The sequence below is a fragment of the Cryptotermes secundus genome, unplaced genomic scaffold, assembly GCF_002891405.2.
Source record: "Cryptotermes secundus unplaced genomic scaffold, Csec_1.0 scaffold181, whole genome shotgun sequence".
Lineage (NCBI taxonomy): Eukaryota > Metazoa > Arthropoda > Insecta > Blattodea > Kalotermitidae > Cryptotermes > Cryptotermes secundus.
In genome coordinates, this window is record NW_019723906.1 from 3352731 (window position 1) to 3379796 (window position 27066).

Consider the following 27066-nt stretch of genomic DNA (forward strand, 5'->3'; position numbering starts at 1 on the left):
CGCTCCCAAGGGGACTGTTTTGAAGGTGATGGTGCAGAATAAGATCTAGGTAAGATGTAATAGTTTTTATTAATATATTTTGGGAACTTTTGGATTGCACCACGTATATTCAAAGACAGTTATAAATATCAAGATTTCTTCAACAGCAGCTGTTACATTCTGGGAAGAAAGGCAGTGAACTCCAGCACTCAGATTCTGCAAAGAGAAGAAGATTTGAAACATGCCATAAACCAGGAAAGGTAAATAAATTCCTTATCACATAGATAAGGTAATCCTAGAACCAGAAGGATCATGGTTCTCTTTGTGCCTGCGTACTCGTAAGTTCTTCTCCAAACTTTATACACTCAACTCTCGATTATCCAGGGATGGGTAAACCGGTTTGTGACTTAACCGGGGCTTTTTGAGGCTTATATATTGTTTAATATTCATTCACTTTTGTTTCACATGGTGAGTTGTAACACTATTTTCGCTAGTGTGAACCAAGCTCTGCATTTTTTGGTCCCGTTATGCTAACACAATGTTCTAGGGTAAGGGTGAAAGAATGCAAGGATTTGTGGAAAGTTTCAAGGACAGATACACCACCCCAGTTAGTCTCTTTGTATCGATCTTCAAGTGCGTTAGCAAAATGTCAGGATGTAAAAGGAAGCGTGTTGTGTTAAGTATTCAACAGAAACTTGAACTTATCAATCAGTTGGGAAAAAGAGGTGTAGTTAAACAATTAGCAATGCAATATGGTATTGGAGAACAAAATGTTCATGATTTGAAAAAACAAAAGATTCAGTTAATTTCCTTTGCTTCCTCTTCTAATTCAAGCGGAATGAAGAAGAGAAAAACCATGAAAAATCAACATATGATGATCTTGACAAAGCAATGCTGATCTGGTTTAATCAACTAAGGGCACAAGGAACAATAAGAACAGGAGCAATTTGTGCTAAACAAGCACATATGCCATATACAAGATTTCAGCAGTGTGGGATACAGTAAAGCCATCTGTATTGAAAAATTCATGGAAGACACTGATGCCTTTCATCACTAATGAAGATGACAAAATCCATGGATTCACTGAAAATGAGATAGCCCTAGAATTAACAAAATTGGCTAACCAAGTTCATGGTGGTGAAGAAGTCAACAAGGAAAATATAAGAGAATGGTTTGACTGTGACTCATGTGAGCCAGGCTTCGAAATGTTAAGCAGTGATGAAATCGTAAGTTCAGTGGGGGTGCAGCCCGAAGAGCGGGAAGAAAGTGAGAATGAGGAAGAGGTGGACAGTGCTGCTAGTAAGAAACTATCACATGGTGCTGCTCTTAATCATTTGGAATCCTTACTAGACTATCTTAAGAGTGAAGAGAACAGTTTATTAAGTGACAAGCTAATATTATGTGGGCTTCATACGGATATCCGTAAAAAGGAAAATGCTAAAAATGTTGAGTGTGAATATGTGTAAAAAGTGTTGGATGTTGTTGAACAGTGTAATTGAATTAACTAATTCATACTTCAATGTAATGTGAAAAAAAAAGTATTAAATAGGTCATGAGATGACATAAAAATGAGGTTGAATAAATTTAAATACAGGTAAGCCTATAGTATTATGAAGGTACAGTATTACAGTACTACTTTTAATAAAATTTGTCTTAACCGGGTTTTCGATTAATCATGATTTCCATCCCCACCATTATCCCGGATAATCGAGAGTTGAGTGTACTTTAATTTCTGTTGCTCAGCATTTCCAAAACGGTTCTAGCAGTAACTCAACATGCTATCTAGATAAAGCCAAAACTGTTTTCATGGGGTTAAAGATCTTTTTCCTCTCGTGGAGTGAGACTGAGTCTGCTTAGTACTGTAGCCACTGTTTGGCCTATTGTACCAGCCCCAGATGATAGGTGGTGATGATGATTGTGGAACAGTCAAAATATGAATCGGCAGAGGAAACTTAAGTACTCGGAGAAAACCTGCCCCAGTGCCACTTTGTCCCCCACAAATCCCACATAATATTACCTGGACTCAAACCCAGGACACTGGCGACTAACTGCCTAATCTATGGCACAGCCCTTGGTTTAAAGTTGGCAATACTATAAAGCTGGAACACTCACTTCATACTAGTGGTAATGTTGGAGAATGTGGAGGTTTCCATGCTATCTGCATACTATGTTTTCTAGACAGTGCTTGTATGAAGCAAACTTATGCATTGTGGGTGGCCAAACTTGACAGACTTCAACAAAACAAATTTTTTCATTGTGTGTTGGCCAAACTTCATGGTAGAAGTGTCCCACTCTTCCACCTGAGTATACACTCTCAGAAGATTTCATTGTACTTTCATAACATGCTTGTGATCTTTAGGCATAATTGCCATCTTACTTTTATAGATGACATAATATTAAAGTACAGTAAATGAAAATCACATGGTGATACCCTCCAGGCTGTGCACCAGCCAGTGGATAACCCTGTCTAAGAGAGATGAAATAATCAGGGAATGAACCATAGTAGAGATAAAATAATAGACATGATGTGGTTAGACCTTATGGGCCCAGCAATGTCATTACTAACTGTTCAAAATTAAACTAGGTATTTGAACATTTGTAGGTACAGACTGGAGGAACAAATGACTACCCTCAGCCTATGTATTGTACTACACCATGGAAGCATCAAGCAAAATCAGGACGTTCCAAAAAGAGCAAATATAAACAACCTGAGCCATTAGATTTATTAAGTTCATTATGAAGATGTAGGATGTTCCACTACTTGTAAATTAAAGTTTCACATCTTTTCTGAATACTTGAGTTACATTATTGAAGCAGAGTGTTGTTAAGCTTTCATTGTATTCCTATGAGATCTGTTATAATTTATGTTTAGACTTTCTATACAATCTCCTATTTTGGAGCAAGTCGTGTGGTAGTATAGTTTCATTTGTGAGTTTAACTATCAGTGATTTTTTATTCAAATGATATAGAATACAATAAACTCATGAATATCCAGTCTAACAAAATTAAGAGGGAGAATGTGTATTCAGAAACACACAACTAGTATAAGTGTACAGAGATGGAAACTAAGACAAAACTATATAGAACATATTTCACTATTTAGGTTGTCAGCTACATAAACAAGAACCTGAAGGTTTTATTACAAATATTTTAAGTGTGTTTTTGCTAACTTGTTTATTTTTATAACACAGTTTGAGTTTGCAGGCTTCTGCAATGAATGCAGTACCTGCTGCAATTGAACATAATGTTGAAACACTGGAATAGTGTGTGCTGACTAACCTACTTTTTCTGTGCTACGTATTTGATATCATTTTCACTTCTCCCACACTTGTAATTCTGTTATTATACTGCACTGACCTTGCACTTAGAAACCTGATTCTAGCTGGTCAGTTCTGAATTATTCAGGTTCTGCTCATTGCATTTTTAAACTGGTAAAATCAGTTTCATGTCAGAATATCTCTGTTCTCTTTTATATATATATGTATACAGGACAAATTTCTTCCAGGGCCTGATAAGTATTATGAGGTCCCCTGAGGATCATACTTGTGAAACACTGTGTACATAATTTTGCCCTGAAATTTTCTCTTGGAATATCATTCAGTGGTTGTCTTGTTTTTGAAAGAGTCCTAATGAAACTAGTACAAAACTGCAGTTTCTTTATAGTTGTGGTACCTTCACAAGTTTGATGAATCAAGGACAAAACTAAGAGAAATGCCACAAAACCTAAGAGGAACCCACATGAAGGGTATATATAGTGGATTAAGAAAGAAGCATTAGTGCTTCCTGGCACAGCTGTCATGCAAGAGCAATATAAAAGTTAAAGAACAAAATTAGTAATAAAATTTCATGTTACATTTAGAAAATAAAACATGTTTGCTTGGTGATGAGGTATGGAAAAGTAACTGCTTTATATTCTGTACAAAGAAGCTGAAAGTGGGAAGTATAACAATGGAAAATCAAGAGTTTACTGCAGTACAAACATTTTTAGTGAATAATACAAAGGTCACATTAAAGATCTCATTCAGTTTGAAGTTGTTGAAAGGTTGTTTTAAGTTCGTTTGAAGGTTAAAGAGGCTTTTGTGATTATAGAATTACTTTTGGAATAGGTTCTTCGCAAGTCTGATGTGAAACGTAGTTTTTCCTTATGTAAAATGTGTAATATGTCTTTATGTGTTGCTATTTTTAATTCAGATAATATCTTGTATAAAAGATAGCGAAATTCACTTATTTTTTAAAATAATTCTAATGAAAGTATGGGCCATATGATATCACTATCTTTGTAAAGCCTCAAGTTGGAGCACAGTAAAAAATCTTATTTAGTACCAGTTTTTGTGGATATAATTTTAATCCTGAAATTGAAAGGAGGTTTCATTTGCCAATTTCGTTATTTCATTGTAGTCTTATGGACAGTAAAAATTGAATATAATTTGCAGATTTGAGAGCGTATGCATGTTTTATGCATAAAAGTACTATGTCATGTTCTCAGTCAGTAACTCATGTCACAATAGGCCATTTTTCACATTTATATACAAAACAAACATTGTTGTAAGGAAATTTCCAAATTTTCAAACAATTTTCATTCCTCATCTGACATTCTTTCTAAATATATTATGATCATTTTAGAGCTGTGTGAAATTGTTTATCTGTTCAGGCAGAATTGCCTGATGGGCTTTTTGTCCGGTCTGCTATGAAGATTCAAATTGCTTGCCGAATCAACCAGCCTGTAGTAGCTTAAGAGACTTCAAATAAATCTTACCTAGATTACAGAAGGTGCTGGAAATGCTCACTGTCATTATTAGGAATATGTTCAAGCCTAGCACCAGTTTCATCATTACTGGAAGGATAAGTTGCAGAGGAGGGGATCAGATCACTGATGGCTGACTGAAGAAAAATGGGAAGAAATCAGTGGTAGGCTTGAACATTGTTATAAAAAATCCCTAGATGCCTTGAACAGAATACCAGGCTTAAAGTTTTGACTCACTGCTGTCTGTGAACTGACCATCTAGTAAATATGGGAGCCTCAAGTTCTCAGAACATTGTGGGCCTCCAAAACCTGTTAGAGGGATAGCTTTTACTATGCTGTATTTCCTAAACAAAAATTTAATGCTTAATTGTAAACTTTTAAGGAAGTAGCAGGAATGCTTGCCTAAAAGTAGACATCATTTCCATCATCCACAATAACCTGGGTGTCTTAAATGTAATGTGATATTCTGTAAGCTTGGTGATTCTGTTAATAGTTCAAATATCCACTGCCTGACCACATGGGAGTAACATAAGACTTCCTCCTGAGAGGCTTAGCCCGGATGAAAGCGCCTAGTAATTAATTACATTTCATAAAATGTAGATTATCAAAAATTTCAGCTTATTAAGTGTACATTTAGTTCTGTTGGTGTATCAATGTTGTTTGTTATAATTTTATTGAAATTAAAGTTTTCAGTGTGTCTAAAATAAAATTTTGAAACTGGTTTATTTGCAACTTGTGTTTGACATTCATCCTTTTTTTTGGGGGGGGTTTAACTTGTAATAAAACTGGGCAATAATCAAAAGCAGTCAGTGGAGCCAGAAACGTAGAGTGTTGAAGTCACCTTCCTGACATCATGTAGAAAACGTTTTTATTATTATAATGAGCTTTGAACTCAGATGGAATTAATACTGGTAAGACATAAGGTAGTGAAAATTTGGGAAAATTGCATTTAAATTAAATAAGAAATTTGTTTTGATTTGGAAAGACAGAAGTAAAGTAGAGAAACAATGATAATGTTAAGTTCAGAAAGAAAGCAACATATAAACAAGATTTACTGGGGGGAAGACAAATAAAATAAACACTATGACTGATGGAATAAATTAATGAATAAGGACTTGAGAGATATTCAAGGCATGTGATTCTTGTGCCATCAACTATTTTTTTATTTATAAATGATGAAGATGAATAGTGTCTAAGAAAATTATATACACTCAAGAGTATTAATGTAGGTATCTCTGACCTGGAGGAACATACACACAACAGTCCTCAAGTGGGGGTTGCAGTGTGTAAGTATAACAATTGCACTGTCATTTTGGCTTGTCAGTTTACAGGAATGGGGCATAGTTTTAAAAGATTCATAAGTTAGAAGTGGACTGCATATGTTCAGGACTAGAAACTTCTATTTTAGATACTTGAAGCAGACATCTGTATTTTTGAACCATGCACCTATGACAGTTATTACAATACTAAAATAATATAGAAGGCAGTAAATGAAAACAGATTAATGAGTGGTAATTCGTAATTAATAGATGAATCTTTCTCATGGTTGATGCACTGTAAATTGAAAAAATTACATTGGGAAATTCATGTTAATCATTTCAAATTACCCCATTACTAACCAGTTCAGGTCATTGATAGGAGGGCAATGAAAGTGTAAAATGATATGTACATATCTATCAATTACAGTATTGACAAAATTTTGCTATCTGTTGTCACACAAAGAAAGTATAGCTACTTTGTAATGTTTTCACTTTTGACGTTGTACAAGCTTTAAATTACAGAAACAGAATTAACACCGCAACATACTCACTTTTCAGTAACTAGTGCAGATATAAGAATGTGTCTATATTATTGACAGTTAATTAAATTTCAGATTATAGGGTGAAAATAACTGCTATACGGCAAAATCACGTCACTGCAACAAAATATCTCAACTTCCATTTATTAAATTACTTTCATAATTTATGAGCACTGGAATGGATGATTTGAATGAGTTCCTGAGAAATACTCATATATAGTTCCATTCTTCAGGGTACTGTGAAGGTGAAGGCAGCACATTTCTCCAAAAAATTTGTACTACTACTACACTGCATTATATCACATTCCAGAAGTCCACAATCTTAATATTCATGATTTTGCGAACCACAGTTCTTGTAATATTGCAGTAATTCACTGTGAAATAAACATTCACTGTCATAAAATGATGAGTATTTTTGATAACAATAAGACTTAACCAACATAGGAAAAGTAGTAAGTTGTGTATATTATTAACATTTTTTAATATCTCTCTTGGATGGTGGCTGACGTTTACCTAAGCATTCATGCAGTCTTCCCTGCTAATGCAGGTACATCCTGATGCAGATTATATTTTTAACCCCAATGAATTGGAAATGGTTTATAAACCTAAACCTGATCACATGCTGGTAATAAAAAATGTTCCTTCAAGATAGCATGCGTAGAAAAATGTGACATTATACAGGATGTTTCACGACTTTAGGGCATAACTGCAGGAGGTGATTTCCTAGGTCTTTGTGATCAAAAAAGTTCATATAAACATGTGTCCGATTTTGGACAGTTACGGAGTTATGACCATTTTAAACTCAGAATAGAAGGTAACGATTACTGACAATAAGTGGAACAAAATAATAAACCAGCATAATACATGATACATTTAAAGTATGAATGTAAAGTTAACTTCGTGAAATTACCTTTAATTTGAATTTATTGGTGCTTAAAGCTGATTTTCGAAAATGCCACCACTGGCCGCAACACAGGCTACTGCTTGGTTGTGAACCGCGCTGAACATACCAACCCACCCTGCCTTAGGTACTTCTCAAGTGTACTGCTCGGTTGTGAACCGCGCTGAACATACCAACCCGCCCTGCCTTAGCTACTTCTCAATTGTCGAGATAACGAGAACGCTCTGTCTGTAACTGGCTAAAAATAGCGACCCGCCAGCTGACAGATGCGGTTCACTTGAGGGTGTGTACAGGAATGAAAAAACGGTCATAACTCCGTAACCGTCCAGAATCGGACACATGTTTATATGAACTTTTTTGATCACAAAGACCTAGGAAATCACTTCCTGCAGTTATGCTCTAAAGTCGTGATACACTCTGTATAATGTTATGCTGAGGTTCATTGTTTTGTATATGAATGTGAGATATGTTTTATAGATTAATAAGCCATCAATCCAAAACATATCAAATTCTTTGAAACTAGATTCCTGAGACTTTACAAAAATAGGCCAAAAAAATAAATGTAGGCATTGTGGAAGAACTAAATAAATTTAACGTAGGGAAACAAGTAATAGAATATCAACAGAATTACTTACAATGCATCTTAAGAATGCCACCCAATCACATTCCTTAGAAGCTGTTTGGCTCTCATTCTAAAGGAAGAAGGGAGAGGTAGGCCACCAGAGATAGAGGGATCAATTCATCTAACCCAAACAACAGAACACAAAAAGGAAAGAAATTCATGTACATTAGCTACATCCAATGTTCAAGACCTATTGAGAATTATTTTCATAATACTCACCTTTACTGTGGTGTGGTTCCTCCAACACATTCTGCTATTTGAAACATTTCATATTGATTTATCAACAGGCATTCTTATAGTTCAGTATAAGATATTTTAATTTGGTGTGTTATGACTCTTGTTATATTTGTTCCTGCATCAGAGTTCACAAAAATTATATTGTTACTTGTTCATATTGTTTTATTTTAATTTTAAGGGACATTGTTACTGAGTTAATTTTTAATAGCAATTGTTAGTTTGTCTGCCTTCCCATTTCACTGTTATGACTTGCAATTTCCAAACCCATTCTGTGGATAATGATGCAATATTACTTCAGAAACCCACAAATTATGTCAGAATGAACTGGATGGTTAGAACTATATTCAAATGCCTAAATAAGTATTTGTATTTTTCTCTTAATTATGCACCAAAATCAAAATGGCTTATTGACAAATACTATTTATTTGTGTAAGCATTTTATGTCCTGCACCAATTTCTTGCAGTTTTATATTAAACTAATATATGTAGCTAACTGAGCAGGGAACTTCATCATTTGTTATATTTATTATAAGCTCTTGAACTATTAAATTCAGCTGCTTTCTTCTGTACTCATTTTCATTTCTATGTATTACTGAATTATGATGCATTGAGGCCAATATTTGATTCATCTTCCATGAATAAAACACAAATAGTTAGTCATAAACAATCTCCTTTTATGGCATGCTACTCTTCACATCATCATCATCATCAGTAATCTGTCAAGACGACAGGTCCACAGTCTCTTTCAAAACAATTCCTCCACTTAATGCGATCTAGAGCTTTCTCCTTCAAATGACAGTATCCTCTTCTGTCCCCAAGGTCATCCAGCATCTTCTTACGTCTTCTTCCTCGTCTTCTTGTCACTTCTATCCGCCCATCTATCTTTCCTTCGATAGCTTCTTTTAGAAGGCAGTTTCTGCGTAAAACATGACCAATCCAATTAGCCTTCCGTTTTCTTATTTCATGTAGGATATTCCTCTGCTCACTGACTCTAATTAACACTTCTTCATTTCTCACATAATCGGTCCAACTGATCTTCTCCATTCTTCTCCAACACCACATTTCGAAACTTTCCAGATGTTTCTGATCTACTGCCCTAAGTGTCCATGTTTCAGCCCCATACAGAGCTATGCTCCAAATGTAGCATTTCACTAGTTTCTTCCTCAAATTTAAGTCCAATTTGCTGGTAAAAAGATTCTTCTTCTTGCTAAATGCAGCTTTTGCCATGGCAATCCTGGATTTAATTTCACAAGTACACCTTCCATCATCTGTTAACAAGCTACCCAAATATTTAAAACATTTCACATTCTCCACTTGTTTTTGGTCTATCTTTATTGTGACTGGGGTTGGTTGTCTCGAAATTTTCATTACTTTTGTTTTCTCCACATTCATTTCCATGCCATAGCACCTTCCAATTTCAATTAGTCTATCAATCATGCCCTGTAGCACAGTTTCTTCCTTAGCCATTAACACAAGGTCATCTGCATATTTCACAGATTGAATAATTTGCCCTCCTACTTTGAAGTCACCGAGCCCATCCAGAGCTTCCTTGGTAAGGCATTCGCTGTACAAGTTGAACAGAATTGGTGATAAACAGCATCCTTGTCGAACTCCTCTTCCAATCTGCACTCTTCACATACCCACATTAAAATAGTATCAGTGCTTATGGAATAGACATGATACACAGAAACTGAAGACTGCTCATTTATTAATGACTTGCTACATAACTTACATGCAGTTTATTAATTCTCAACAGTGTTTGATATGGTAGCCCAAAAATTGTTTAATTTCAGAGCTTTCATCTCATGGTTAAAATCCTTTTTTACATATATAAAACGATTTGGCTAAAATTGGTTTTAAAATTCCCACTATTAAATGATTATTAAATTACAAATTAAATATTTATGGTAAATCTTACGTGTTTGAATAAGATGAAAATATCGTGTATGTATCACTCATACAGAATAAGCTACATAAAATAGTACCACAGTACAGTGGCTAGTCTTTTCCAGTTATATTTTCATCTGAACTAGACTAAATTTGTTAACAATGTCACATTATTTTTAAACAAAGGCTTTGTCTGGTGAAGTGAAGGAGGCAAAGATGCTTGTAAAGGTTTTGCAGTCATCTTCAAGATAAATGTATTAAAAATAAAATATTATAGGAGAATTCTGTTGTAAGTGTTAGAAAATATGGTTGTTATGTTTTATGGATCTGAATATATATGCATTTTGTCATTCTGGTAACTTAAGGCAGAAAGGTAATTCACATTGCTTTTCATAATTTATATAAAGGACCTCCCTCCTACACTAAGGACCTCATCAATACCTACAATATTTGCAGATGACACTAGTGTTATAATTTCTGGTAACAATTTAGATGATTTCTGCATGTTATCAAGCAAGGTTCTTTTGCAAATGAGTAAATGTTTTTCTGCAAACAAGCTGTCCCTGAACCTAGAAAAAACAAATGTAATAAAATTTATAACAAAAACTCGCCGCGATATCCATTAAACATAGGATATAATGATAAATATATAGAAGAGGGAGCAAACACAAAATTCCTTGGCTTGCAAATTGATAATCATTTATACTGGATAAACCATATCGATCCAAAAGTTAAGTAGAGCATGTTATGCAGTTAGATTCATGTTACCTATTAGTAATATTGACACACTCAAATCAGTCTATTTTGCTTATTTTCACTCTTTGATAAAGTTTGGAATAATTTTCTGGGGTAATTCATCTGACAGTAAAAAGGTATTTACATTGCAAAAGAAAATTGTTAGAATCATGATGGGTGTCAAATCCCATAATTCCTGTAGAGATCTATGTAAGAGACTGCAGATCTTAACTTTGCCTTGTGAATATATTGTAACGTGTTTTGCTACTGAAGACGCAGTTCAGATTGTTAATTGGTTTATTTAACAACCTACAAGGTGTAGCTACAATTAATTATGACACAGTTGTGGATTTACCCAATTTTTAAACCCTACACAATAATCAATTCACTCTGTCCTCAGTAGTCTTCACGTATTAATAACGCGGGAGCTATACAAGTGTCACTGAGTTACACACTCCCAATATAACTGTACAACAGCACACACAAAATCTTGAAATCACACAATAAGTCTTCACTGGCTGACTTCTCAGTTAATGTCCGTGATATGTATACAGTGTCCGTCTTTTAGTGCACTCAATTTCACTTGTTACAACACCCGCAACCAGACAGGGAACACGCAACACGAGACACGATATACACTGAGAGTAAGAGGAACAACTCCCATAGTGGTGGAACTATGGGCAATATTAGAATTGGGACAGATAAGATAAATAATCTTAACAAGTTTTTAATATATAAATATTTATTATAATTGATGAACATTTTTAAATACTTTTTAAATTTTACAATGACATAATGGCAAGCAATGAAATAGATTAACGTAAATGGAGCACCTGATGATGGCACTATAGTGCCGAAACATGTTGTGAAATAACAAGTGAAATTGAGTGCACTAAAAGACAGACACTGCATACATATCATGGACGAAAATCAGTGCAACAGGACGCTAAAATAAAACCTTCTCAGTTATCACGCACTATAAAATCTTCTAACCACACGTCCGGTTCTTCTTTCCGCGACTGCTGCTATATTCCAACTGACTCCTTAGTCCAAGTCCAAGTCACATTGCGACTGATGGTCAGTCAGTCANTCCCAATATAACTGTACAACAGCACACACAAAATCTTGAAATCACACAATAAGTCTTCACTGGCTGACTTCTCAGTTAATGTCCGTGATATGTATACAGTGTCCGTCTTTTAGTGCACTCAATTTCACTTGTTACAACACCCGCAACCAGACAGGGAACACGCAACACGAGACACGATATACACTGAGAGTAAGAGGAACAACTCCCATAGTGGTGGAACTATGGGCAATATTAGAATTGGGACAGATAAGATAAATAATCTTAACAAGTTTTTAATATATAAATATTTATTATAATTGATGAACATTTTTAAATACTTTTTAAATTTTACAATGACATAATGGCAAGCAATGAAATAGATTAACGTAAATGGAGCACCTGATGATGGCACTATAGTGCCGAAACATGTTGTGAAATAACAAGTGAAATTGAGTGCACTAAAAGACAGACACTGCATACATATCATGGACGAAAATCAGTGCAACAGGACGCTAAAATACAACATTCTCAGTTATCACGCACTATAAAATCTTCTAACCACACGTCCGGTTCTTCTTTCCGCGACTGCTGCTATATTCCAACTGACTCCTTAGTCCAAGTCCAAGTCACATTGCGACTGATGGTCAGTCAGTCAGTAAGTCTTTGTGTCAAACCCTGGCTGGGGCTCATGACCAGATATTTATTAATGTTTGGCATTTATGGTCTTGTATCTGTGAGGCACCCTCTCTGACAAGAGGGCGGGTCTGCCTATTGTATATGCTGCTGGCCCTTGCCAGTGCAGTCTTTTCTCGGGNGGCAATATTAGAATTGGGACAGATAAGATAAATAATCTTAACAAGTTTTTAATATATAAATATTTATTATAATTGATGAACATTTTTAAATACTTTTTAAATTTTACAATGACATAATGGCAAGCAATGAAATAGATTAACGTAAATGGAGCACCTGATGATGGCACTATAGTGCCGAAACATGTTGTGAAATAACAAGTGAAATTGAGTGCACTAAAAGACAGACACTGCATACATATCATGGACGAAAATCAGTGCAACAGGACGCTAAAATACAACATTCTCAGTTATCACGCACTATAAAATCTTCTAACCACACGTCCGGTTCTTCTTTCCGCGACTGCTGCTATATTCCAACTGACTCCTTAGTCCAAGTCCAAGTCACATTGCGACTGATGGTCAGTCAGTCAGTAAGTCTTTGTGTCAAACCCTGGCTGGGGCTCATGACCAGATATTTATTAATGTTTGGCATTTATGGTCTTGTATCTGTGAGGCACCCTCTCTGACAAGAGGGCGGGTCTGCCTATTGTATATGCTGCTGGCCCTTGCCAGTGCAGTCTTTTCTCGGGTCTGAGTCCCTTTGGACTCAAAACCATATTTTACTGTCTCACATTTGAGACTTCCCTTTTCATCGCCTCTTACAACTCTTTAGGCAGTGTAGTTCTCTTATAAACCCTCAGCCGGACAATGGGAAAACGCCTCACTTCCTTGTCGCCTAGTCGTGTTTACTGATTGCCTAGCAACAGTCATTGCATGGGCTTGCCTGTTGCGTGATGTCACAGCCTCGCAGGGAAGGGTGTTTACCGAGTGTTGTGTAATAATAGGAGTGGGGCTACGTGACATCACTCGTGGAAACTCGGAGTTCAAGTGACCCCTACTTCCTTTTGCACCATCCACGTCACAATATATATATTCATTAATAAACTTTACTACAAAAAACAAAGAACATTTTCAGACGAATGCGGATGTACAGTGTTAACACAGACACAAACACTGTCTTCATAAACCAATTGCTAACCTCTCATGCTTTCAGAAAAGCGCATATTGTGCTGGGATCAACATTTTTAATAACCTGCCATCTGATCTCAAAGGTCTTATGAACGAAAAGGCATGATTTAAAATAGCACTGAAACGATACTTAAATAAACATTAATTCTACTCTGTTGATGAATACCTATTGTCTAGAAAATAACTTATGTATCTTTAAATAGCCTTGTGTGTAGTCACTGTGTATTCTTGCTTTCTCTTGTGTGAGAACTCCATTGGGACTGTGTATTATTTATATGACATGTTCCATATCCTACAGTCATTTTGACTAACTTTGGATCTATGGAATGCAATGCAATGTAATGTAATGTAACATGTAAATAATGACTGCTGTTTGGAGAATTGTGGAAAATGGACTAGCTGAATGCCTCAAGTTTGTTATAGCAGGAACTGTATCTAAATGATGGGGCACATAACTTTCAGCAGATTCTTTAAGTATATTTATGTGTATTCTAATTTTACTAACAGATTATTTATTCATGAAAATACTGTAGTATTCTTATTCATGTGATATTTAGCATTTTCCTTCTTGTTATACTGATGAGGAAATCGTAAATTTTACTACAGATATTTTATGTTTTTACATTTAAATTACATGTTTTATTTTAGGGTAACCATATTTTGGGCATAGAACTCCTAAGATATTTTCACAAATATCAGAAAAGACAGATCAACAGTTTTTCTGAGGCCATTCAATGCTAATTATTAACACACAATTATGTGGTATATGGAGGTAGCAGTTGTAAGCCATTTTAAATTGCTCCTGATATTTTCATGGAAGTGATGTGGATACTCATATTAAAAACCTCTTATTAGAATAGACAGTATCATTTAGGATTAAAAATTGTTTCTCATCTGTACAGTGTTGGAATGATACCCAGTACTCTTCAGTGTTTGAGAAAAGAGGATAAAAGTGATGAACTTCCAGTTGCATGTTCTGATTTCTTTGATTCATTAATTATATTAAAAGACCGGAATCAAGACTGTTAGAACGTACTGATATGTTGATATGTTTCACATTATTATCTTTTGGGCATAAAATTGCAGTCTGTAAGGTACAGTGTGCAATATATTGTCGCGTGACACACCCAATACATGACAGTTTGGTGTCACAATTGGTTTACGAACTTAAACACGCCTCGATGAATAATTGAATTTACGAGTGCATCAATGATTATACTGCCACAAAATGGAGATGCAGCAGATGATGGAACTTCTGCTGAAAAAAAATGAGGACCAACAAAGAAGAAATCATGGCAAAATTAGACGCCAACCAAGCTAAGACGGAGGCCGGCCATAAAGAGTTGCTGCCCAGATTGAAGGCTGACAGACAGGCCGAGCATAGAGAACTGAAGGAAATGATGAAATGATGGACACCAGCCACAAGGTGGCCGAAACCAAACCGCAAAGAGACATGGAGACGATGGCCCGCGAAGAAATGGAGGCAACATGGTCGTGATTGAGTGAACAGCCCAGAGAGGAAGGCTGCTCAGGAAAAATTTAAGGATGCACCATGAAGGAAAACGAAAAAAGGACCGAGGCGGCAAGCGGCTGCTGTACATGAGGAAGAAGAAAGAAACCGTGAACTACATTGAAGGGTGTGGATCAGAACAGCGATCACACCTGGAAAGTGGAGAAACGAGCAAGAAGACTGTCAATGTGATTTTCAGAGGAAAGATCGCAAAACAAGTAGTCGGTACTTCCAACGGGTTACGAAAAATCGGAAAATGTACCTTGTGGAGGGGTAGGCCCCCTCCAAAATGGAAAAAGAAGCAGAGCAAGCAGAGGAGGAACTGGTAATGTAGAAACACCAGCCTCCCCAGCGAGAATGAATGTGTGTTGGATGAAAGTGATGAGTGAATGTGAAACTACGGGATCGACGAACGCTGGACCATGGAATTGTTCAGGACGAACAACCTTAAGAAGTGAGTGGATATAACGGCCGGAGAATAGTCACTGCAAGAGGAGTAGCCGGACAGAAAGAAGACGTTGCAACAACAGCCTTCAAAGAAAAGGAATGGGGATGCACTGTTAGGCTATTTGGGAAGAACAGCCTTAAGGAGGGAGCAGTGACATAATTGTGATATGCAGGACACCCCCTACCCCGCCAGCGGTGACATAACAGCGTCAGAGTGCTGTCGCTGCTACGGTAACAGGCCAGTCAACACTCCGCCCCCCCTCCCCCGCGGTGACGTAACAGCACTTCCCACTGTGATGTAACCGGGGATACCACTGTTGACACAGGCAACAGGGAACGGTATAAAAAGCCGGCTGAGCAGTATGTGATGACAGTGTGTGATCAGGAGTGACACGGTGCTGATCATAAAGTCGCTGAGAGCAGTGGACGTAATTGTCATGCTGCCAATGGCAGTAATTGTAATTGTGAATTGCGTGCGTGTGAGAGCGAGTGTTCAATAAATTCAATACATCCAAGACGACATGAAGTTATTTGTACATGAAGTTATTTGTCACGTGACAATATTATAAATGGTTTTATATGCCATATCATGTATTATGCAGAGCTGATGGTAATATCTAGCCATTTGGTCTAATTTGCTTACATCAATAAAGAATTGTTATTTAATTTACTAAATTAGTTGAAAATGCTCAGAAAATGAAAACATAAGTTTAAATTATCTTACTCCCAGCAACACAACTGGACATCATACCCTTTATAGCTCTTCATACCTTATTGAATTATATAATATGTTATAAACATTCTTAGACTTATGCCTAATAATGTTAAATATATGTCTTTAACAAGAATATGGTGGTATTCATTCATCAGAATTCAGAATCATGGAAAATCAGGTCAGAACAGCAGAACAGTCTACATAAACTGTATTGTGTCTGACTTTGCCATATATTATTATGAAATCATAATTACAGATTAATGCCTAAGCGAAGTTTCTAACTTAATTAACATACAGAACTTATAATAATGCTTTATTAAGTGATTAATTTCATTAGTGAAATATTTTTCAAACTTATTTATGTCTTATAAATAAGGAATTAATTTAACTTGAATATGAAGTCTTTATTTTTTAACAACAGATTTTTAAATATCATGCCTTACTTTCATCTCAAAGATGAAATTAGACTTAACCTGGCTGACAGTCTATATTGAAGTTGTAACTGAAACTTTAAGAAGTACTGAATCAGCGCTTGAAATGAAAAGGTATATGATAGTAAACAAAACTTTAATGTATGCATATTGTACCATTACAGTATTTTATTATTTGTATTTTGATATGTTAATGATGTTTATATATTTATAAAATCTTATAAATTTGCCATTTTTTGAGCTGCATTGCGTTTGTAGAATATTTGATGTATTTTAAATTGGAATTTAGGTTTAAAATAATGTTAACTACTACTCACAGACATTGTATCTTTTTTTTTTTTCAGTAATCTCACTTTTATGTTAACTGATCATGTCAGTATATTTTTCCACTTCTAGCACTGATAAAGAATGAATTTTTTAATTTAAAAAATCTTTTTATTGCTTAATATTAACTACTACATTTTTTCCTGCAGGTCCTGGGACCACAGAAGAAATGGAGAAGTGAAAACAAATTCATGATTGATTTAAATGAATACAAATTGTAATTATATATTGTAGTAAAATAATGTAATGGGAGGAATGGGAGGTTACAGACACATTGTGACAGTTTTATTTCTGGTAAGATGATAATACTGGTGATTAAACACTGTTTAAAAGTAGCAGAAATACATCCTTATAAGTAACATTATTATGCCTTTATAATTTTCAGCATTGAAAGAATTATTATATATGCATTCAGTCTCAGTTCACTGTTTTAGCAATTTTTTAATTATATATTACTTTATATTTAATTAGTGCATCTAAAACACTTTATTTATATGCTGTATAAAATTACCTTATGCAGTAGGACAAATATATTTTTATAAGATTTATGACTAAAATTCAGTAAAATCTGTGATTAACTTTATGCATAAGGGAAAGCAATGCTGTTTCTCTGTCACTTTATGTATTCTCAACTTAGTGTTTGTGTGCAGCACTGTGCCCCCATGATCTGAAAAAATTCTCTTCAACAAATTTAGAAAAATGGTAGCAAACATCATAATTTATCTATATTTTACTTACTTTATTTAATGAACACTACTGTATTGCTGATAAAATACTGTTCAGTAGGTGGTCCTGCTTTTATTCTTTTATGTTTTGTATCCATGTTAAATTAAATAATTTTTATGTTTACATCAGAGACAATATAGAATTTTATGTTCTTGAGCATAATTCCGTGATGATGTACGAGGGGATGGACATAGAGTTCTCTGAATTCTTGAAGATTACATGGATGTATGTGGTCAGCTTCCTTACCCTCTAGTTGCTTTATGCTGAGATAAGCTCCTCTATTACCTGCTGGAGGCTAGGTCAAGGTCAGAGCCCAGTGTGAACAGGATGGCAAAGAATAGAATCTCTGCCAGGTATTAAATCCCAGATGTTCGGTTGAAAAAAGGTAAAAGCTAAAGAGTAAAGGCTGTAGAGACCCATAGGGCTGTGAAACGTTGAAGTCCCAACATTTTCTAGAAAGTTGGCTCACAGATGATGGTGAGGTTGTCAGCCTTATGTGCTGGCCAACCTTTACCCCTAGGAAGATTTCTGGTACTTATTTCAGTTGGAGGCTGAGTCGGCCCCAGGGCCACCATGCAGCAGGAAGGATTAGGTCAATTGAAGTAGTCAGTGATCTCATCGGGAATCGAACCCGCGACCTTCCAGCTTGTAGCATAGTGCCTCAACCATGCTACTACATGCACCCTCAGTTAACAAAAGTGAGAATTTAATACATGTTGTAGTTATAATGGATCTGCAGGAGGTGGATGGAGAATACACATAGCTTATCTCTTGTGGTGCAAAATTCTACTTTTTAATCCACGGGACAAGAAAAATGGAAATACATGGACTACTGGTAACACTACATCATTTAACAAGTACTCAGTAATAAGATCTTTGCCATGCAGTAACCTCAAGTAACCATACAGGGCTGGGCAAGTAGAGCAAGCAGTGCTTTGCAACAGAGGAGCTTTGTTGAGGCAGGATTGAAGTATATATAGTTCTTGTTTCACATTTTACTCACCAGATGGAATATTCTTCATATTATATGATCTACATTATACATTCAATGCTCAAAAGTATTCACAAGATATTTGCTGGGTATGAAAACTTGCCATGCATTTCAACTACAAATGAAATAAGTGCATTAGTGGTCATGGAATCTTTCACTAGAAGGGTGTCAACGTGAATTGAAATCATATTGAAGAGCAGCCAGATGTATTATTTCTGAGGGTCTGTCAGAAGTAAAAGGCAGATAAACATTATAAAATGGCGATGTTAATATAGAGAAGCATTTTTATAAAATTCAAAATTGCATTTACTTTTGAGACAGGACCTCTTGGCATACTTTGTTGTAAAGCATTCAACATTCAACATTTTCATTTCACATCTACGCCTGATAGGTATTTGTAGTTTTAGTATTATTACCTGATATAAATTCCATACTAAATAACACTGGGCAGTGGAAGATCTTCAAGACAACAGGACTCCATAAGGTGGCTACTCACATCTGGAATACAAAACAAAATTCTTTGCCTGTGTCATACACCATAAGTTATGAAGAAGAATCTTTACTGCTCCAAATGTATTGTATGGTATTTAATATACTTCTAATGGCTGTTAGAAATATAAATATTGTGGAAAATACCTGGCACTGAAATGAAAGTTTTCAGAGGTACAATAAGAAGGTTGAATGTATAAGGGGTGGGCCTTCTTGGCCCTTGCACTGCGACCACAGTGATCTTTTGTGCCTTAATGGGAAGCTTGCAATGTCTTATTCATGTAGAGAAATAAATCAAACTAGCTGTATAAGTCTATATTTTGGCACTGATGTAATGTTTTAAGTAGGAGAATTTTGTCTGGGAATTTTCCAGTCTTCTACCCTTATTTAATTTTAAATTACACTATCGTCTCATATCATCATCATTAGTGTCAGTGCAGGATAAGTGGCTCAGATTTTATTCTATTTATAGAGAGGCTCTTTTGGATCTTATGCTGCCTCCAGATGGTTGGTAGACAGGTTCAAGTTGTAGGAGGTGGTTATGGCACCTTGCTGGTCCAAGGCAGGTACATGAACACACAGAGACTTGATCAGCCTGGTCATTACAGTCAAGCAGCACATGGCCAGCCAGTAATTTCCCATTAACAGATAACACTTCTCCATCCAAGGTGAGAACATGATGTGAGGCAGATTGCAGTTCATTATCCTCCCGGCGAACATCCTCAGCATTCCTACAGAAAGGAATGTCAGAATATTACATTAAATTCTCATCAGTGTTTATATCTCATATAGGGTACTAACATGATATGCATGACTTTCCCACTTTGGGATCTTTTTGGCAGTAAAAATAATGGATTATTCAAATACTGTTGGCCATTTCACTAGAACAGTTCATTGCATGAGGATACAAAATTTTCACTCCATTGATGCCATAGTTAAGGGTTTTTTTTCCCTCATTGCATCTGTTTATTTTGTAGAAAGTGAATCAGTTGATGCACATTCAAAAAGAAACTGTGATGAATATTTTGTATTTTATTTGTACAAGTCTGTAACTTTGAAAAGTTATGTGTAGTTAACCTGTTACTGCCACATAAATTTCTTATATTCAATACTAATTTAGGCTGTATTGATTTTGCTGGTTATAATGGATTTATTGTTACTAGCCATTCATGTGATTATGGATTTTATTGAGACACAAATTCTTCCTAGTGACACTGGGGTAGTTTTCGCATTGGTTCTTATATGTGTAGTTGGGAAAAGTAATTATGACTTCTGCATCTAGCCCCATTTTACAGACCTGACTCCAGGGGTGGTAAGTTAAGCAAAAAAGACGTATTATTCAGTAAATAGCGAATATCCTACATTTCTATGCTGTGTGAAGTTATGAAACGCTTCCTAAGCAGTGACATATAGATAAATTTCGAGCCTGTGTTTACAGTCAGTCCCCTACATTTCTCTACCAGCTTCCCTTGCTTCTGTCTAACCCTCCTTGGACTTGCTATTCACACGCCTGCTGATCTGTAAGGGAAAGTCGCCTAGTTTCGGGATGTCTCCTAGTATTTGGAAGGAACAGACCGTGCCACAGCTCAGGTGGTTAGTTGCTGGCTTCCCACCACGGCAGGCCGGGTTCGATCCTAGGTCAAGTCATGTTGGATTTGTGGTTGACAAAGTGGAACTGGGGCAGGTTTTCTCCAAATACTTAGGTTTTCCATGCCAGTTCTCTTTCAACGGACTTTTCGACGCTTATCATCTGTCATCTGAGGCTGGTAAAATAGGTCAAGTAGTGGCAAGCGTACCAACTAGACAATATCTCGTCCGAGCTCATCGAATATGTGCTGCAGCCAGCTGGCAGAATTGTGAATTTAAATATAATTTATTGTGTTGGCAGTACCTGTAACAACATCCTTTGCAACCATGTGGTCGTCGTGATGTAAATGAACCGTGCTGCGAGAAGACTTTTGACATGTAGTGCACCATTGTATATGCGTTTTCAAGAAACATTATCTTATCTTACATTTTTTTTGTAGATGGGAGACAATAAGTGCTCCTGAAGTGCGGGACTTGTCCCAGTATCAACTTTCACGAAGTGTTGTGTCCTCTGGGAAACGCCGTGTGGTTATTTGAATGTAGCTGACATTTTGGAAGAATAATTCGCCTCAGTGTGTAAGGTCGAAAAATAAGCCAAGCAAGAAACCAGCATAAAACAGGAAGCAAGCACAGATTGCTAGTAGACCTCGGAAAGTGTTCCATATATAAATATTTTCTTCACACTTACATCGTCATGAAGCGGAGAACCAGCAAGTTGATACTAGCAGCAACAACCGCAAGACCGAAGAGAATGAATACGAGGCTCAGTGCCACATAACCTGGCTTGTTTATTAGTGCCTGATCGTTCTGTAAAAAGACATAAAGTTTTAGCTCCATACTGAAAACTTTTCAACGTGATTTTGGAAGCAAACCATGGCGCATGCGTCAGCATCTGCAGAACCCGGTAAGTCTAAATGCTGCGAGAGCTACCTCCCAGTACTGCTCTGCTTTGTAGAAAATGATTTATAGAATTTAGGAAGAATATGATGTTATAGAGATAGAATTTACAGTTGTGTTTGAGGTTCATATTCCAGTATGTAGTCGACCTAATAATAACACTCCATATTAAATGAGAATAAATAATTAATTTTCAGTACAGTGGTTACTTTGCAAAAGTAGGGTGGCTTATTTACCTGTATTCAATAAACGTCACTTATCTTTGCGTAATATTAATATGGCTGGAATGCAGTATTCGATTTGGTCATGATTTCTGTCAGTGTTTAATATCTTATAGAAATAATAATAGATTTGAGAAATCTTCATAATCAATGGCTTCATCATTTGTGCTCTTCACCAAATATGCATATTAGGGTGGTCAACTCAAGAAGGGTGACATGGGCGAGGCATTTATCACGAATGTAGTACAAAAGTGCATATGAATTTAACTGACAAAAGAGGACTAGACCACTTGGCAGACACAGGCATAGGTGTGCGCATAGAATTAGAATATATTAAGTAATTAGGGTATGACGACTTCGATTAGATTCATCTGGTTCAGGATAGGCATCAGTGGCGGGCTTTTGTGAACATGGTAATGAAACTTCCGGGTTCCATTAAAACTTGCGAATGACTATCTGAGTGGTCGTTAGTCTCGACAGTTGGCTAAGCAATGGGAAAAAATTCTCTTATTCGAAATAAGAATGTTATTATGTTACAATGTTATTAACAGTTAAAGGCAAATGGTTCTATATGTACATCGTGCTTTTAAAATATCAAAACTCTGCATTCTGCCCACAGCTTATCTGTGTGTATCTTATGGTTCTCAGTCATTTCCCTAAACAATATTAACCAGTTGAACTTTGTAGTGCAGACGTAATGTGTTTCCTACGAGGTACGAACTGAATATATATTACTTAGAAGAAATTCTGGTCATGAGTTTCAAGAAGCTTGGAGCCAAGACGAACTGATTGACAGTAAACCGTCAATCGTAAAATAACTCTGACTCAATCTTTAAGGGATCAAATAAACTCATGATAGGTTATAATTTTGATTCAGGTTTCTCAGATTTTAGACCACTCGGGACATTTGAATTTGGATAATATATTCAAAATAATTCCAAATAAATTATAGTATATTTTAAATTTGGATGATTACATACCTGCAGTGCGACATAGTCACCGAAACCTATCGTTGTGAGCGTGACAAAACAGTAATAGAAACTGTCGAAATAGCTCCAGCCTTCGTATCTGGAGAACACGGCTGCACCGGTTGTGATAATCACAGAAGACAGCATTCCGGTCGCCAGCATCAGGTTCATCTCTGTAGCCTCCGTGCGCTTACACCGCATATAGCGTTTCGCACGACAGATTAACACCGACGCGAATTTATTGAGACGTTCACCAATGCTTTGAAACATAACAAGCCCCAGCGGGATTCCAACCATCGCGTATGCCATACAGAAAGCCTTGCCTCCTATAGTCACTGGCGTAGAATGTCCATATCCTGCCAAACAGCAAACATATTTTCACAAATCATGTTTCATCATTCTAACGGGAAGCTCAGCTGAGATTAAATCCATTTCCAGCAATCGCCAGCCGCAGGAGAAGCACCGTGGTTAGTAAGACCAAGGTGTTATGAAGAATGGGGAATGGGGTTTAGGGGAGCAGCGAAGACCGTCAACAGTAATCAGAGCCAAAATACGTATAAACAGTTAGGGGAATCCGAACAGATCATTTCGCAGACCTAGGGGAGATGGGAGGCTAATATTGAAAATAAATGTATATAAATAGGGAGTGAAGAAGTATGGGTTCAGCAGGCCCATGCAGCCCCGCTCCAGTAAAATAAGGATCTCTGGCGCGGAAGCTACCAATTATTTCCTTGCGTACATAAGATAAATAACACGTGTAACATAAATCCAATATCACAATAGTCAGAATTGGATACAAATTGAAACTGCGGATACTCTAAATCCACGGGTCGTAAAACGACATTTGGCGAACTGCTGCATAGAGGAGACAGTCGAGTTCCTATCTTGTCTGCCGTTCATAAGTTGCAAGTTTAAATCTATTTACCTATCATAGCTAGAACCACTGTTGCGAAGTAGAAGGCCCCCGCAAACTTCCATTGTGGCCCCGCCTTGTGAGGCTTATTTTCAATTATGACGATTTCAATCATTTTGTAGTCTTCATGAGAGATGTTGTACTTCTTAAGCAAATTCTCCTTCATCTCTGGAAATTTGATAAAAATCAGATTTATTTTGGGTAGAAATCCTTTCGGAAAGTCTGGGGCCACTATTGTTACGTGTATGATACATTTAGTTGACTTAGACGCAAGGAAAGAATTAAACTATAGATTTTTAATATATGAACTGCACTGAAGTGACTCAGATCTTGCAAACACAGTTATGGACTTACGGGTTTCGTAAAAGACTAAGAATTTCTTGACTAACTGAGCGACTTCTCAAGGAGGACTGTGTTCAGTGTAGTTAATTGTAAGCGTGCAGTCTGTATACATACATGTGCATGAATATTTATACTTATTGGAAAGTCATAGGCACTTGACGCTTTGTAGCACTTACCCGTCAGGAATTCACACCGTTTCCTCTCTGTGTCGGACTCCAGGGCGTCGAATACTGCGGCCCCTATGAGCAAGTACGTGAATGTGCAGACCACTAAGGAGAGCGTTCTAACATTCTGTCGCTTCATGTCCTCTCGGGATCGTGATTTTCACTCAGTCGATCATTAGACTACGCTACATACGAGTAGCCAGACGGTTCGGTCTACTGCAGCAACTCATTCTGTGAGTAGTAAAGTTACTGATATAGCGACTGTGGCGCCAGGATTTATTTTTTATTGCTAGTGGGGTGGGTCTAAGTCCTTTGCACTGCGACCACTTCTGGCCTATTGTACCAGCCCCAGATGAGAGGTGAGGGTGATTGTGGAGCAGTTGGTGGAATGAAGATTGGCAGGGGAAACCTAAGTACTAGGAGGAAACCTGCCCCAGCGCCACTTTGTCCACCACAAATCCCACTTGACCAGACCCGGGATCGAATCCGGGCCGCCACGGCGGGAAGCCAGCGACTATCCGCTTGAGCTATGGCGCGGCCCTTGTGGCGCCGGAGTAGCGTAGTCGATATAGTGACTGGCTACGGGCTGGGCGACCGAGGATTCTGAGTTCGAGTCCCTGTAGTGTCGAAAATTTTCTTTTCTTTATGTCGTCCAGATCGGCTTTGAGGCCCACCCAGCCACCTATGCAGTGGGTACCGTGGGTAAAACAGCAGGGGCTTGAAGGTGACCACTCACCTCCAGCTAGTGCCGAGGTCAAGAAAACGTGGATCTATACATTCACTCCCCCATACGCCTTCATGGCGTAGTGTTTAAATAATTAAGCATAAGGGCAACTTTACCTTGTTTGCCTGATATAGTGGCAGGGTTGGGAGAGCGGACGACGCAATCGCCCCGGAGTCTGCACAAAACATAAATAAAATCCAGATTTTACTGAGACATTCGCCTCTCAAAAATCACAAATGTTTCTTTGGGTTTTTAGTTACTATAATAAATAATGCCATGCCATAGCTCGGGCGGTTAGTCGCCGGCTCCCCACTGCGGCGGCCCCGAGCTGGAGCCCTGGTCAGGTCATGTGCGATTTGTGGTGGAGAACGTGGCACTGGGGCAGGTTTTCTCAGAGTACTTCGGTTTGCCCTGCCAATTTTCAATCCGCCGATTGCTACACAATCATCATCATCATCATCATGTATTATCTGGGGCTGGTACAATAGGCCAAGCAGTGGCCGCAGTACCAAGTTGACTCAGTCTCACCCCACGAGAGAAATAAAAAATAGAAACATACTATAAGAAATAACAAACTCCGTGGTTTTAGTCCGCAAGCGAACTATACCGACCGATCGATCGCCGCTTGTCGGCGAAGTTAGTGACAACTTTAGAGGATAGAAGGTGCCGCGTGGTCAGCGCAACGAATTCCCACGGTCGTTAATTTCGGTTTTGTAGACCAGAGCCGCTATTTCCTTGAAATAGCTCCTCAATTTTCATCACGAGGCTGAGTAGACCCCGTTCCAGACCCACTACTTCTCAGAAAAAATGTGGTAGCGCCGGGAATCGAACCCGGACCTCTTGATCTGTAGCATGAACTCTGACCACTAGACCACAGAGTTAACAACAACAAAATTATTTTCATAATCGAAATTTATTGTTTCTGGCAAAGGGCCCCAACACTATAGATCCGGCCCTGTATAGTAATAGTAATAGGCTCAGAGGCACTTCAAGTGAAAAAGAAACGGTGGGTACATCAATTCTTCGGTTCGCAAAACCGCGTTTGACGAAGAGTTGCTATGCTTACATTATTCTTGAAAAAACCATCCCATTGACATACCGAATGGACTGGTGCAGCGAAGAAGTTTTAGACTCGTATTGTGGAGGTTGTCATTCAAATTTCGCCCAGGACATCTGCTATCCAACTAGGGGGTTTCGTGGTTTTCCTCAGTTCCGCTAGGCAAATGAGGGGGTATTGCCTCAACTAGACCATGACCCCTTCCTTCCAAATCCTTTCCAATTCATCATTCATCAGCCATCCTACCATTCGATGCTCTGTAGTCTAGGCATTGACAGCGTCGTACCACAACCCACCCCCCCTCAAACACACACGTATTCGTCAACAATAACTGATCACATATCCACAACTAAAGGGCCAGCTAATGAAGGTTGACATACAGTTCACATCTATTAACAACATATCATACTTACATTGAAGTAAATACGCGTCGTCCTTTGGTTTGTGAATCATTGATTGATACACGCTTTCCAGTTCAGGCAATTAATTACACAGACATTGTTTACATGTTCATATTATTTTATTGCTGAAGGAAAGATCTTACATTTAAAGCAAGCCACGATGAACGTTTGTGGTGTAAATCGTGCGCGCTACCTCATTCGGTTCTTATCTCCCTACGATGTCATGAGGTGGGGTAGCCTGTTATGTTGTATTGATTGTTCCGCTAGGATGCTGGCTTGACAGCACACTCACGCCATCGCGTTTCTGCATTGCCAACCACGAAGATTTAATACTCTGATTGTGCTACCAGATGACGCCACTTGG

At 37.4% G+C, this 27066-nt stretch overlaps 3 protein-coding genes across 12 annotated transcripts in view; 2 read left to right on the plus strand and 1 right to left on the minus strand.

Moving 5' to 3' along the window:
* The window catches only part of LOC111861937 (ankycorbin), a 47415-nt gene extending 28983 nt beyond the window's left edge, over positions 1–18432 (plus strand). For 4 of the 6 annotated variants that reach the window (XM_023846914.2, XM_023846915.2, XM_023846916.2 and 1 more), the window contains exons 13-14: positions 147–239; positions 2582–7248. In XM_023846914.2, coding sequence (XP_023702682.1) covers positions 147–239; positions 2582–2719 — 231 coding nt within the window. In that variant the 3' untranslated portion in view covers positions 2720–7248. Of the gene's footprint in view, positions 1–146; positions 240–2581; positions 7250–17371 lie in introns of those variants that run through there. The other 2 variants (XM_023846917.2, XM_033750514.1) reach the window with 2 other exon arrangements.
* LOC111861938 (two pore potassium channel protein sup-9) lies at positions 38–26924 on the minus strand. 5 transcript variants are annotated; one of them, XR_004512749.1, is made up of 8 exons: positions 26715–26924; positions 24533–24751; positions 24027–24182; positions 23114–23457; positions 21704–21822; positions 19977–20159; positions 19356–19437; positions 38–195 (listed from the first exon to the last, which is right to left on the minus strand). XR_004512749.1 is itself a non-coding variant. In XM_033750516.1 (7 exons), the coding sequence occupies exons 2-7, from the start codon at positions 24657–24659 to the stop codon at positions 19428–19430; spliced, it is 939 nt and encodes a 312-aa protein (XP_033606407.1). In that variant the 5' UTR covers positions 24660–24751; positions 26715–26924; the 3' UTR covers positions 18572–19427. The 5 variants fall into 5 exon arrangements, 2 of the variants coding, with proteins under 2 accessions (XP_033606407.1, XP_023702687.1); XR_004512748.1 differs by having other exon boundaries at positions 19356–20159; XM_033750516.1 differs by lacking the exon at positions 38–195 and having other exon boundaries at positions 18572–19437.
* Positions 21855–27066, plus strand: part of LOC111861939 — a 268942-nt gene continuing 263730 nt past the window's right edge. The window contains exon 1 of the mRNA XM_033750517.1: positions 21855–21919. Within this exon, the coding sequence (XP_033606408.1) occupies positions 21896–21919 (24 nt within the window). The 5' untranslated portion in view covers positions 21855–21895. The remainder of the gene's footprint in view (positions 21920–27066) is intronic.